Below are 15,415 nucleotides of genomic sequence, written 5' to 3' on the forward strand. Positions count from 1 at the left end.
CAATAAAACATCCATTTTTGATCATGAACATTACAAAAACTTATGGCTAATATCATACTTCACAATGAAACACTGAATGCATTTACTCTAAAACTGGGAACAAAACAGGATATCTACTTTTATAGTACTGAAGTCCTAACCATTAGTGAGACAAGAAGAGGAAATAAAAGGCATGTAAATTGAAAAGAAAGAAATAGGGACCTCCCTGGTGGTCCAGTGGCTAAGACTCCATGCTCTCAGTGCAGGGGGCCTGGGTTTGATTCCTGCTCAGAGAGCTAGGTCCCACGTGCCACAACTAACACCCAGCACAGCCAAATAAATAAATAAATATTTTAAAAACGAAACAAAACTGTCACTATTTGCAGAAAACATAATTGTCTATGTAGAAGACCCCAAGGAAGCTACCCCTTCCCACAAGAAAAATCCTAGAATGAATAACTGAATTTAGTAAGGTCACAGGATGCAAGGTCAACAGACAGAGATCAATCACATTTCTATATTCTAACAATGGACATCTGGAAACTGAAAATTAAAACACATACCATTTACAAATATGCCAAATAAAATTAAATACTTATGTATAAATCTAACAAAACATGTATAGAACCTGTATGCTGAAAATTACAGTACACCGATGAAAAATACTAAGAAGTAAATACACAGACATACCATGTGCATGGATTAGTAGGCACAACATAATAAAGGGGTCATTTCATCTCCAAGTTGAACTATAGACTCAGTGCAATTCCTGTAAAACTTCCAAGATTCTTTTTACAAAAATAGACAAGTTTACCATGTTAAAATGGAAAGATAGAAGAACTAGAATACTGGAAATACTGGAAGCAGTACTGAAAATAAAAAGAAGTAAATTGGAAGAATCACACCAGCTGATTTTAAGATTTAGAATATAGCTGTAGTAATCAAGACAGTGTGATATTGTCAGAGAGTTTGACATACAGATGAATAGCACAGAACAGAGAACCCAGAATAGACTCACACGAATAAAGCTAACTGATTTTTTTTAAATTGTATAGAAATATAGTCAATTTATAATGTGTTAATTTCTGCTATACAGCTAATGATTCAGTTATACACACACACATATATATATAGTCTCTTCATATTATTTTCCATTATGGCTTATCACAGGATATTGAATATAGTTCCCTGTGCTATACATAGGAGCTTGTTATTTATCCATCCTGTATATAATAGTTTGCATCTGCTAATCCCAAACTCTCAGTTCCTACCTCCCCCACCCACTCCCTCTTGGCAACCACAAGTCTGTTCTCTGTGTATCTGTAAGTCCAGTTTTGTTTCTTAATCTGTTCATTTGTGTAGTATTTAGATTCCATATATAAGTAATATATTATGGTATCTGTCTTTCTCTTTTTGACTTATTTAGTATGATAATTTCTAGATCCATCAATCCATAATGCCTTATATATTTACACCACAACTTCTTTTTATTTTTAACTATTTATTTTATATTGGAGTAGTGATGATTAATATGCTAGACAGCATGTTAAAAAGCAAAGACATTACTTTGCCAACAAAGGTCCGTCTAGTCAAAGCTGTGGTTTTTCCAGTAGTCTTGTAGGGATGTGAGAGTTGGACTATAAAGAAAGCTGGGCACCAAAGAATTGATGCTTTTGAACTGTGGTGTTGGAGAAGACTCTTGAGAGTCCCTTGGACTGCAAGGAGATCCAGCCAGTCAATCCTAAAGGAAGTCAATCCTGAATATTCACTGAAAGGACTGATGCTGAAGCTGAAACTACAATACTTTGGCCACCTGATGCAAAGAACTGACTCTTTTGAAAAGACCCTGGTGCTGGGAAAGATTGAAGGTGAGAGGAGAAAGGGACCACAGGGGATGAGATGGTTGGATGACATCACCGACTCAATGGACTTGACTTTAAGTGAACTCTGGGAGTTGGTGATGGACAATGAGGCCTGGCATGCTGCAGTCCATGGGGTTGCAAAGAGTTGGACACAACTCAGTGACTGAATTGAACTGAACTGATAGATGATTAACAATGTTGTGATAGTTTCAGGTGGATAGCAAAGAGACTCAGCCATACATATACATGTATACAATCTCTCCCAAACTCCCCTCCCATCCAAGCTGCCACATAACATTGAGCAGAGTTTGATGTGCTATACAGTAGGTCCTTGTTAGTTATCCATTTAAAATATAACAGTGTGTACATGTCTATTCCAGACTCCCTAACTATCTCTGCCCCCCATCCTTCTTCCCTGGCAACCATAAGTTCATTCTCTTAAGTCTCTTTCTGTTTTGTAAGTAAGTTCATTTGTGTCGTGTCATTTTAGAGTCCACATATAAGGGATGTTATACAATATTTTTTCTTCTCTGTCTGACTTACTTCACTTAGTATGACAATCTCTAGGTTCATCCATGTTGCTGCAAATGGCATTATTTCATTCTTTTTAATGGCTGAGTGATATTCCAATGCATATATGTACCACATCTTCTTTATCCATTCCTCTGTGGATGGACATTTAGGTTGTGTCTTGTCTTGGCTTTTGTAAATAGTGCTTCTGTGAACATAGGGGTGCATGTATCTTTTTAAACTATAGTTTTATCAGGGTATATGAGGAATGGGATTGCTGAATCATAGTCTACTCTACTTTCAGTTTTTTGAGGGACTTCCATACTGTTCTCCATAATGGCTGCACCAATTTACATTCCCACAAACAGTGTAGGAGGGTTCCCTTTTCTTCACAGCCTCTCTAGTATTTATTATTTGTAGACTTTTAAAAGATGGCCATTCTGACTGGTATGAGGTGGTACCTCATTGTATTTTTGATTTGCATTTCTGTAAGTAGCAGTGATGAACATCTTTTCATGTGCCTATTGGCCATCTGTATGTCTTCTTTGAAAGTATCTGTTTAGGTCTCCTGCCCATTTTTCAATGGGGTTCTTTGGTTTTTTGTTATTTAATTATAGGACTTGTTTGTATATTTTGGAAATTAAGTCCTTGTCAGGTGCATCATTTGTAAATATTTCCTCCCAGTCTGTAGATTGTCTTTTCCTTCCCTTTATGGTTTCTTTTGCTGTGTGAAAGCTTCTATGTTTAATTAGGACCCATTTGTTTATTTTTTCTTTTGTTTCTATTGCTTTGGGAGACGGATCTAGGAAAATATTGGTATGATTTTGTCAGAGAATGTTTTGCCTGTGTTATCTTCTAGGAGTTTTATGGTGTTTTAAGTCTTTTTTGTTGTTTTGTTTTAAGTCTTTAAGCTATTTTTTAGTTTATTTTTGTGTATGGTATGAGGCTGTGTTCTAGCTTCATTGATTTACATGTGGCTGTCCAACTTCTCCAACTGTTTGCTAAAGAAACTATCTTTTCCCCATTGTATAGTCTTTTTCCTTGTCAAAGATTTGCTGTCCATAGTGTATGAGTATATTTCTGGGCTTTCTATGCTGTTACATTGATTCATATATCTGTATTTCTGCCAATACCAAGCTATTTTGAGTACTGTTAGCATTGTAGTATTCTGTGAAGTCTTGGAAGGTTATGTCTCCTGCTTTGTGCTTTTCCCCCAGGGCTTCTTTCACAATTCTGGATCTTTTATAATTCCATATAGACTTTAGTTCTGTGAAAAATATCATGGGTATTTTGATAGGTATTGCATTTAATCTATAGATTGCTGAGGCCAGTTGAATTTTGACAAAGGTGCAAAGACAACTCAATGAAGAAAGGATTTTTTTTTTCAACAAATGCTGTTGGGACAACAGAACATCATATGCACAAAAAAAAAGAACCACTTTCATCTGCAGCTCATCAGTCAGTCAGTTCAGTTGCTCAGTCATGTCTGACTCTTTGCGACCCCATGAACTGCAGCATGCCAGGCCTCCCTGTCCATCACCAACTCCCGCAGTTTGCCCAAACCCATGTCCATTGAGTCTGTGATACCATCCAACCATCTCATCCTCTGTCATCCCCTTCTCCTCCTGCCCTCAATCTTTCCCAGCATCAGGGTCTTTTCAAATGAGTCAGCTCTTTGCATCAGGTGGCCAAAGTATTGGAGTTTCAGCTTCAGCATTAGTCCTTCCAGTGAACACACAGGACTGATCTTCTTTAGGATGGACTGGTTTGACCTCCTTGCAGTCCAAGGGACTCTCAAGAGTCTTCTCCGAAACCACAGTGCAAAAGCATCAATTCTTCAGTGCTCAGCTTTCTTTATAGTCCAATTCTCACATCCATACATGACTACTGGAAAAACCATAGCCTTGACTAGATAGACCTTTGTTGACAAAGTCTCTGCTTTTTAATATGCTGTCTAGGTTGGTCATAACTTTCCTTCCAAGGAGTGAGTGTCTTTTAATTTCATGGCTGCAATCACCACCTGCGGTAATTTTGGAGCCCAGAAAAATAAAGTCAGCCACTGTTTCCCCATCTATTTGCCATGAAGTGATGGGACTGGATGCCATAATCTTTGTTTTCTGAATGTTGAGCTTTAAGCCAACTTTTTCACTCTCCTCTTTCATGACTGAGTGACTTTACTTTCACTTTTTACTTTCATGCTTTGGAGAAGGAAATGGCAACCCACTCCAGTGTTCTTGCCTGGAGAATCCCAGGGATGGGGGAGCCTGGTGGGCTGCCATCTGTGGAGTCACACAGAGTCGGACTCGATTGAAGTGACGCAGCAGCAGCAGCAGCAGCTTTCACTTTCATCAAGAGGCTCTTTCGTTCTTCTTCACTTTCTGCCATACGGGTGGTGTCATCTGCATATCTGAAGTTATTGATATTTCTCCCGGCAATCTTGATTCCAGCTTGTGCTTCATCCAGCCCAGCATTTCTCATGATGTACTCTGCATATAAGTTAAATAAGCAGGGTGACAATATACAGCCTTGACGTATTCCTTTTCCTATTTGGAACCAGTCCGTTGTTTATGTCCAGTTCTAACTGTTGCTTCCTGACCTGCATACAGATTTCTCAAGAGGCAGGTCAGGTGGTCTGGTATTCCCATCTCTTTCAGAATTTTCCACCATTTATTGTGATCCACACAGTCGAAGGCTTTGACATAGTCAATAAAGCAGAAATAGATGTTTTTCTGGAACTCTCTTGCTTTTTCAGTGATCCAGCGAATGTTGGCAATTTGATCTCTGGTTCCTCTGCCTTTTCTAAAACCAGCTTGAACATCTGGCAGTTCGTGGTTCACGTATTGTTGAAGCCTGGCCTGGAGAATTTTGAGCATTACTTTACTAGCGTGTGAGATGAGTGCAATTGTGGGGTAATTTGAGCATTCTTTGGCGTTGCCTTTCTTTGGGATTGGAATGAAAACTGACCTTTTCCAGTCCCGTGGCCACTGCTGAGTTTTCCAAATTTGCTGGCCTATTGAGTACAACACTTTCACAGCATCATCTTTTAGGATTTGAAATAGCTCAACTGGAATTCTGTCACCTCCACTAGCTTTGTTCGTAGTGATGCTTCCTAAGGCCCACTTGACTTCACATTCCAGGATGTCTGGCTCTAGGTAAGTGATCACACCATCATGATTATCTGGGTCGTGAAGATGTTTTTTGTACAGTTCTTCTGTGTATTCTTGCCTCCTCTTCTTAATATCTTCTGCTTCTGTTAGATCCATACCATTTTTGTCCTTTATTGAGCCCATCTTTGTATGAAATGTTCCCTTGGTATCTCTAATTTTCTTGAAGAGATCTCTAGTCTTTCCCATTCTATTGTTTTCTTCTATTTCTTAGCACTGATCACTGAGGAAGGCTTTCTTATCTCTCCTTGCTATTCTTTGGAACTCTGCTTTCAAATGGGTATATCTTTCCTTTTCTCCTTTGTTTTTTGCTTCTCTTCTTTTCACAGCTATTTGTAAGGCCTCCTCAGACAGCCATTTTGCTTTTTTGAATTTGTTTTTCTTGGGGATGGTCTTTCTCCCTGTCTCCTGTACAGCGTCACAAACGTCCATCCATAGTTCATCAGGCACTCTGTCTATCAGATCTAGTCCCTTAAATCTATTTCTCACTTCCACTATATAATCGTTAGGGATTTGATTTAAGTCATACCTGAATGGCCTAGTGGTTTTCCCTACTTTCTTCAATTTATGTCTGAATTTGAATCCAGAGTAGGCACTTGTTTAAGTCTGTAAACTCAACAGTAAGAAAACAACTCCATCAAAAAATGGGCAAAAGACTTGGACAGACAAATCACCAAATGGTGTTTGCTGTCACTGGCCATTAGGGCAAGGCAAATTTAACCCACATTGAGATACCACTGCTTACTTACTAGGATAACTTATAGTACTGAAAATACCAAGCACCAGAGAGGCTGTGGAGAAATCACAGTCCTCATTGCTAGTGGGAATGCAAAATGGTACAGGACTCTGGAAAAACAGTTTGGCAGTTTCTTATAAAACCAAACATACACTTATTCTTTCACCCAGAAATCCTACTCCTGGATATTTATCCCAGACAGATGAAAACCAATGTTCTTTGCACAAAAACCTGTACCCAAATGTTTATAGCGGCTCTATGCATGATGGTCCCAAAATGGAGAAGCCCAATGTCGTTCAGCTAGTGAATGGATAAGCAAATTGTGGTAGAAACATGCAATGGAATACTACTTAGCAGTAAAAAGGGAACAGACTATTGAGTTAGGCAGCAGTTTAGACAAATCAACCTGAAGAGGTTACATACTGTAGGATTCCATTTATATGACCTCTTTGGTGAAATTGTGGTGAGAGAATAGATCAGTGGTTCACGGGAGTTGGGATAGGGGGGAGGGTGTGATCACACAGGAATAACAGAGGGAGTTTTCTGGGGTGATGAGACTGTTCTGTATTCCAACTGACACAGTGCTTACAGGGATCTATGTGTATGTAAAAACTCATAGATCTGTATACTAAAAAAGTCAATTTTACTATATGATAATTAAAATTAAAAAACTTTTTTTTTAAGTACCCAAAGAATCTTAATATACAAATCGCAGCCTAGTTCACACCAAGAATGGCATCCACATGATGCAGCCGAATATCAGGCCCTGCCTTCTAAGACTGAGGTCTGAAGACACTGAGATTAGGTTTAAGGGAATGGCCATCTATAAACGTGGACCTGAATTCAGAAAAACCCTTTCCTCTGTGGAAAGGCTAGACTGGCATGGGGGAAGCCTATTTCTTCTCTCCCTGGGCTCTTCTAACCAATATTAGAAAAAATTTGTTACTGGAACTTGTTCTTTCAAAACTTTCAGTTGAAGCAGCCCTGCAGAGACAGATCACACTTCCATCAATTTCAAGCCTACTGAGAACAGTAGAGAAACTCCTCTTTGGTACATTAAGTCATTTGGCTTTGGGAGCCCACACCCTATGTGTGTGTTAAAATTTATAGGACTCAAGAGTCAGTTTTAACGAATTAAAAGAATTTAAAAACAAACAAAAAGAAGCAGAATGTACTTGGCCCTGAAAGTGTCAAATGCTGGTTGTAAAATTGCGCACATCTTTGACTACAAAGCAAATATAGGTATAGCAACTGGGTGAATGTTCAGAAAAATCTGTTCCCTATCCTACGTCTCAAAAGACATTTTTCCATTTAACAGTTTCATGTCTCAGATATTCCCAACCTATTTTTTTTTTATGACAAACCAAGTTGTATGTAATAGAGTTGTGTTCCTAAAGCAGCAGGACTAGATGACTTTAATTTTCTCAGTCTGCTTTTTAAAGGTATTTTATATATTTCAGTTTTCCAAAATATTTCTATTCCTTACATCTCAACCCTTTACCATCTTACATACACACACACACAAAGGTTTTTCTCTAGGCTTTTTCTGCAGATTGTACATCTCTTGGTGGGGGTAGCGGGGGATGAGAAGCAGGTTTTATACAGCTGATGTGATCACTATACAGACAAGCTTGGAAAATGCTACCCAATCTGCCAATTAATTAAAGCATTAATCTGAGGAGCAGCCGGGCCAGAGAATGTTTACCCAGAGAGGGGCGTGGTAGGAATTGAGTGGGAAGCCTCCCTGTATTTGCATGAAAATGGAGGTGCTTAGGAAACCCAGCTTCCTTTTGTCTCTAAAGGTGGGGCAGCCCTTATCCAGTCCCTAAGTCTTTCTAGCCTGTTTAGGAATCCTTTTAGGAAGCTAGTGTCTGACGTATGATAGCACCATAGAAAGACAAAAATTAAACCCCAGGCATAGTAGGGATTTATATACTGAGCAAGTCCAGTATAGAGTAGCTTCTTAGACCTGGAATGAAGCCTAAATTCAGGAGTTTGTGCTGATAATTAAATAGAATAGATGTAATGTTTTTGTAGGTTTTAGAACCATATGTATGGGTTCAAATTCCAGCTCTACTTCTTACTGTCTGTGTGATTTGAGGTCAGTCTTGTCTGGTCTGAGCCTTATTTTTTTCATCTGTAAAATAAAGATCATGAATCGCCTCATCATCTCAAGGTAGTTAGCCCTCTGCTTACTGTAGACTGAAAGAAGGTTGGAGAGTGATTAGGACCTTTTGGTCCAGTTCAGTAACTCAGTGGTGTCTGACTCTTTGTGACCCCGTGTACTGCAGCACTCCAGACTTCTTGTCCATTACCAACTCCTGGAACTTGCTCAAACTCATATCCATCAAATTGGTGATGCCATCCAACCATCTCATCCTCTTTTGTCCCCTTCTCCTCCTGCCTTCAGTCTTTTCCAGCATCAGGGTCTTTTCCAATGAGTCAATTCTTCGTATCAGGCGGCCAAAGTATTGAAGTTTCAGCCTCAGCATCACTCCTTCCAATGAATATTAAAGACTGATTTCCTTTAAGATTGACTGGTTTAGATCTGAAAGAGACACGTGCACCCCAATGTTCATCGCAGCACTGTTTATAATAGCCAGGACATGGAAGCAACCTAGATGCCCATCAGCAGACGAATGGATGAGGAAGCTGTGGTACACATACACCATGGAATATTACTCAGCCATTAAAAAGAATTCATTTGGGGAACTCCCTGGTGGTCCAGTGGCTAAGGCTCTGCACTCCTGATACAGGTGGGCTGGGTTCGATTCCCTGGTCAGGGAACTAGATCCCACATGCCACAACTAAGATTCTATGCAGCCAAATAAATAAAAATAAATGTTTTTTTTTAAAAAAAAAAAGAATTCATTTGAATCAGTTCTAATGAGATGGATGAAACTGGAGCCCATTATACAGAGCGAAGTAAGCCAGAAAGATAAAGACCATTACAGTATACTAACACATATATATGGAATTTAGAAAGATGGTAACGATAACCCTATATGCAAAACAGAAAAAGAGACTCAGATGTATAGAACAGACTTGTGGACTCTGGGAAAAGGCGAGGGTGGGATGTTTCAAGAGAACAGCATTGAAACATGTATATTATCTAGGGTGAAACAGATCACCAGCCCAGGTTGGATGCATGAGACAAGTGCTCGGGCCTGGTGCACTGGGAAGACCCAGAGGGATCGGGTGGAGAGGGAGGTGGGAGGGGGAACCGGGATGGGGAATACATGTAAATCCATGGCTAATTCATTTCAATGTATGACAAAAACTACTGTAATGATGTAAAGTAATTAGCCTCCAACTAATAAAAATAAATGGAAAAAAAAAAAAAGGTTGACTGGTTTGATCTCCTTGCAGTCTAAGGGACTGTCAAGAGTCTTATCCAACACTACAGTTCAAAAGCATCAATTTTTTGGTGCTCAGCTTTCTTTATGGTCCAACTCTAATATCTGTACATGACTACTGGAAAAACCATAGCTTAGTCTAGACAGACCTTTGTTGGCAAAGTAATGTCCTGCTTTTTAATATGCTGTCTAGGTTGGCCATAGATAAAAACTGCCTCCAACACAGCCTTTTGTTCTTTTTAAAATTATTTTTCAGCAAGGGACTATAAACCACAAGTTTCCCCCTCAACTTCCTGGGATGTGCTGCATTCTTTATCTCTGAGAGAAGTGACCTTGATTATAACTACAAAAGACCTGAAGACAGCAGCTCATCCTGAGATCTCTTTGGCCATGTTGGCTGTACTCAAGATGAGGTTTACCTGTGTATCCCTAGGGAGGGTGGTGAAATGGACATGGAAAATTGACCCAGCTGTATTGATGATATTAAAGAATTACTGTTAATTTTTAAACTGTGGTTTAAAATATGTGTGTGTGTGTATATTAAGAACATAAAATTTACCGTCTTAACCATTTTATTGTTAATTTTTAAACATGCTAATGATACTGTGGGGGTTTGGGGTTTTTTTTAAGCTTTTTAATCTTTTAGAGCTACAAACTAAAAATTTTACAGATAAAACAACATAGCATCTGAAGTTTGATTCAAGATAATCCAGAAGGAGGACGATGGTCCCAGCAACTAAGAACTTTGCCTCACAGCACAGACAAAATGGCCTTTTTCTACGTTTAGTTTCTTGTAAGATGGCACCTCCTCATGCTCATTTCTTTTCTTACAGTACTCTCAGAAATTGAGCCCAATGTGTTCCTTCGTCCATTTCTGGAAGTAATTCGCTCTGAAGATACCACTGGCCCTATAACTGGACTTGCACTCACCTCTGTCAACAAGTTCCTATCCTATGCGCTCATAGGTAAGCACTTGGGCTCTTTTGAGTGACCACACTCTTTCAGTTCTTTGCCTTTCCCAGGGTGGTCAGGCTTTAGGCAATGAGCTGGTGATGCTGGAAAGTTTTCCCCAGCTATCTGTTCCCTTGTAGGAAAGAAATAGGATTGTTTTTTAGTTACTCATCACACTGATTGAGGTTGTAGAGTGGGGAGTGAGAGGAGGTTTCCTTGGGACTACTTATTTCTTTGTGCTTTGAAGGCAGTTAAGGATATGATGCCCTTGGAGGTTTGATTTTAGTTTATCTTTATTTTTCAAGTATAATGTATGATTATTTTAAGAAGATAAATAATAAAGAGGTGACTACAAGAAAAGTTAATGGTCTCTGTCAATGTTCCTCATCCTTCTTTAGGTAAATGATGTTAACAGGAAGGTTTAAATCTTTCTATACCTTTCCAAACATGTATATAAATATATATAAAGTTCTACTTCTTTTTAAAAAGAAATAAAAATTGAATTATGTGCTAAATTTTTTTCTCATTTAATAGTATTAAAACAGTGTACATAATATAATTATCTATCTGGTTTATTCTTTTCCCTCCAATTTTATTGCTATAATTGACATATAACATTGTATTAGTTTAAGATGGACAGTATAATGATTTGATATATGCATATGTTGCAAAATGGTTACCATACTTTGTTAAGTCCATCACCTCACATAGTAACATTTTTTTGTGTGTGATGAGAACTTTTAAGATCTGTTGTCTCAGCAGCTTTCAAACATACAATACAGCATTGTTAACTACAGTCATCATGCTGTACACTACATCCCCAGAACTTATTAATCTTATAACTGGAAGTTTGTACATTCTTTTTTTATTGTAATAAAATATACATAATATAAAATTTGCCATTTTAAAGTATATAATTCACTGGCATTAACTACATTCACAGTGTTGTATAGCCATCCCCACCATCTGTTTCTCAAATTTTTTCATCATACCAGACAAGAAATTCTAACCATTAAGCAGTAATACATCATTTCCCCTGCCCCTTAGTCCCTGGTAAGATTTTTTTCTTTTTGGTAGCTGTATAATTTCTATAGTATAGATATAACACAGTTCACTCAAATCACTCTCTTATTGGACAATATTTAATATTTAGGTTGTTTCTGGTTTTTTTTTTTAGAAAAGATTTATTTATTTTTGGCTGTGCTGGGTCTTCCTTGCTGCACGTGGGCTTTCTCTAGTTGTGGTGAGCCCAGGCTACTCCGTTGTGGTGCACCAGCTTCTCATTGTGATGGCTTCTCTTGTTGGGGAGCAGAAGCTCTAGACACTTGGGCACGCTGGCTCAGTAGTTGTGGCACACAGGCTTAGTTGCTCAGGGGCATGTGGAATCTTCCCAGACCAGGGATCAAATTCATTTCCCCTGCATTGACAGACAGTTCTTAACTACTCGCCCACCAGGGAAGCTCAAATTGTTTCTTATTTTGAGCCATTATCAATAATGCAAAAATAAGCTTCCTTGTTTACATAGCTTTATTATAAAATTTCCTTTTGTATGACAGATTTCCTGTACTTGAAATTTGAATGTCTTCTCCTTTATTGAATTGTCTTTGTTTTTCTTATCAGTTTGTAGGAGTTCTTTGTATAGTGAGGATATTAACCCATTGTCTATCATAGTGTTACAGATTTCTCTCAATCTAGTCCAAATATTTTATCCAGTCTATTGTTTATCTCTGAATTTGTTTATGGTGTATTTTTTTTAAATTTCTTTTTAGTTGATTTTGTCACTCAAAATCCTGAATTCTTTTTCTCATATTGTCTGCCCATGTGTAGTGGTGAGGAACATAGAACACAGGCAGCTGTCCTTGTTCCTAAGTAGGGAGACAGGAAAAGTGGAAGCTCAGGTAGCTAGCAAGAAAGGAAAATGACCTTCAGTTCAAGGCGAGAAAACCCTTTATCTTTTCTAGAAAATTGGATTTGTTTAGTTGAAGTATTCAGGATTGGGAGCAAATATGCTGGTGCCAGCTAGGTTCTGAATAGGGGCATCAGCTTCTCCAGGCACCCTGGTCCTAGCTTCATGTTTATCCTAAGCAAAAAGCAGGCCTAGCTACCTAGAGCCTTGCCCTGAGCACCACCTGCAGGTCATCTCTCTTCATGGCCTCCAGGAGCTGCCCTCTGCCTTTTCTCTCTGCTCTTTTGTCAGCGTTACTCTCTCTCCTTTCTTGGCTTGGCAGACAAGCTGGTCATTGGAGACCTCAGGCCAGCTGGTCACTGGAGTTTCCTGTGGTGGGAAAAGAGAATGCTGGAGGTGGTGATTGCAGTGGGCATGAGAAAAGGAACAGGAAGCAGTGTCTGAAAGCCAGAAGGCAAAGGAGATGAGACTGGCAGATTTCCCTGCCGTCTTCTCCAGGGTGGCCAGGAAAGGAGGGGGTTCTAGAGAAGGGGTCCTGAGGAAGATAAGGTCTGTTAAATGAGCCAGTCTTTTGTTTAGGCTGCCCTTCTTAAAGGAACTGCCCTCCATCTCTCAAGCCTGTGATGAAGGCTTCTAGGATTATTTTAGATCCTACTCCAAGACCAGCCTTTTATTTGGCCCCACACAGCTGCCAGATCAGGATTTGTGCTTCTGATTGCCTGATTTGTGAGGCTCTGCCTGTGGTTCTAAGGACCTGTCACTTGTACTTGCCTTTTTATTTATTTTTAAAAAATTTTTTATTTTTTTTGTTCTAGACTTTTTAGAAAATTAAGTTTGCTACTTCATTCAAGCTCAGAGGATAAGAGCTACAAAAAGATCAATAGAGCTTAAACCACTTTAACTAGGGAGGTTACCAAAAGAGGGGAAGAAATAAACCCCCAGAAGTTTGTGAGGTGAGAGCAAGGCTGCCATTCACTAGGAGCTCTGAAACACCCACACAGCAACACGAAGGCCCTGGATTTTCTGAGCAAGGAAGGTCCTTCTGTGGACTCTGTCCAGCAGGGCTGTGCTAGAGGACTCAGGCAACTGCCTTGAAAGTATAGGATTTTCTGTATTGATTGGGAGAAACATGGAGGGTTGGGTAATAGAAGGAGCTGGGTCACTTCCTCTACTATCATGAAATTGGCTTCCTTCTGCATGACCTCTAAAGTAGCCATTCATGATGCTGAGTAGAGGCATGAAGTAAACAGGACAATGAGAGTCTTTGACCAGGTATCAGAGACTAACCAGGACAGAAGAGAAAAATGAAAACCACTCACAGTTGATGAAAGTGTTCTGGTTCATTGTTGCAAGAGAAATGTTCTTGTTTCTCAGCCATCCCCTGAGCTTCAAAGTCAGGAACTCCATTATTTTCAGGTACAAGGAAAGAGAATGGTGAGAATTTCTTCTAATTCCTACACTTAAAAACTAGGAGGTTTTCTTACCTTACACCATGTCACCTCTAGAGCATTTTTCTGTCACTCAAAAAGTTTTTGTCATACTCCCATCTTTTTTTTTCCTACTTGTGCCCCCCCAAGAACAATCCAGGCTGTTCTGGAGGACCCTTGTAAGCCTTGATGGAGGTCACTTCTTTGTCTACTCCTTATGGATATTTAAATCATAAACGGGAGCAGTTTCCTCCTTGGTAACATTTGTGTTAGCTTCTACCCCAGTGCTGGTTGTCAGAGCTGGCATCTCCCCCCTTATTCACAGTTTAAAGTCTTCCTCCCTCCTACTTCCCAGTTAGCTAGCCTCCAGTCCTCTTCAGTTTGTCCCCTATCACTCCTTAATCTTTAGTTAAGGATTCTTGTCCATGACATACTGTTTTTAATAAGCAGGAAGTGCTCTCTGATTTGCTCTAATGGGCACCCAGATCTGTGTATTGGCAGCAGTGACTGTTCATTTTTTACCTCTACTCCCCTACCTCAGTTGCACCTGACTACTGCATTCCAAAAGCAGTCAGATAGAGATATGTGTTGAAAGAGAACACATGAAAAGAGAAAGGCTACAACCTTGGTATTCAAAGCTCTGGCCCTCCCAGGCACTTGCTCTGGGCCAAAACCTCAAATTTCCAGGTCCTTCCTCTGTCAAGTGAGTAGCTTTACAGCAGTGATTCCCAAGTGTGGTCCCCTGACCAACAGCATTAACTTTACCTGGAATCTTGTTAGAAATGCAGATTCTCAGGCCCCATGCTAGACCTACTAAATCAAAAATTTGGGGTGTGGGCCAGCAATTTTTATTTTTTACAAGCCCTCCAGATGATTCTATATATGATTGAGAACCACTTTTACACAGTAGCATTTGTGCTGAGATGGGCACAACATATATCAGCCAATTATGGGCAAAAACTCTCAGGTAATTCAAGGAGCCATGGGTTAGAGAATTGAAGAGGAGAAAACTAAAGTCTCAAAATAGACCCTACACAGGACGTCTTGACTTTTTGTCTCTCCTCTTCATATCCTTTCTTTTTTTTTCTTTGCTGGAGCAGATCCCACCCATGAGGGCACAGCAGAGGGCATGGAGAACATGGCAGATGCTGTCACCCATGCCCGTTTTGTGGGCACAGATCCTGCCAGCGATGAGGTTGTCCTGATGAAAATCCTTCAGGTAAATGGAGGGGGACAGCAATTAGGCTAATGGCCAGGAGCTGGTGCCTCCGACTCTACTTACTGGAGCCTGCCAGGAATGTGAAGCTGTGTTTTGACTCCATTGAGGCTTAGAGAGCTACTTTGTTTCCAAACAAGCTGCTCCATACCCAAAGTAAAAGTTTTTTCTAAGGAAAATAATAAAAAGCTTTAAATTTGATATTGATATCAAATAACCGGAACCCTGAATACACTTGGACCTCTGGCAGACTATATCTGTGCCATCCATCCATTGGGTTTGTGGGCTAGGGCAGAAATGAGTGCTGC

At 39.6% G+C, this 15,415-nt stretch overlaps 1 protein-coding gene across 12 annotated transcripts in view; it reads left to right on the plus strand.

Annotated features, from left to right (window-relative positions):
- Positions 1-15,415, plus strand: part of GBF1 (golgi brefeldin A resistant guanine nucleotide exchange factor 1) — a 121,833-nt gene that overhangs the window by 80,401 nt on the left and 26,017 nt on the right. For all 12 annotated transcript variants that reach the window (XM_020897849.2, XM_020897854.2, XM_020897856.2 and 9 more), the window contains exons 4-5: positions 10,441-10,572; positions 14,992-15,110. In XM_020897849.2, the coding sequence (XP_020753508.2) occupies positions 10,441-10,572; positions 14,992-15,110 (251 nt within the window). The remainder of the gene's footprint in view (positions 1-10,440; positions 10,573-14,991; positions 15,111-15,415) is intronic.

The sequence above is a fragment of the Odocoileus virginianus genome, chromosome 7 (genome assembly GCF_023699985.2).
Source record: "Odocoileus virginianus isolate 20LAN1187 ecotype Illinois chromosome 7, Ovbor_1.2, whole genome shotgun sequence".
Classification (NCBI taxonomy): Eukaryota; Metazoa; Chordata; class Mammalia; order Artiodactyla; family Cervidae; genus Odocoileus; species Odocoileus virginianus.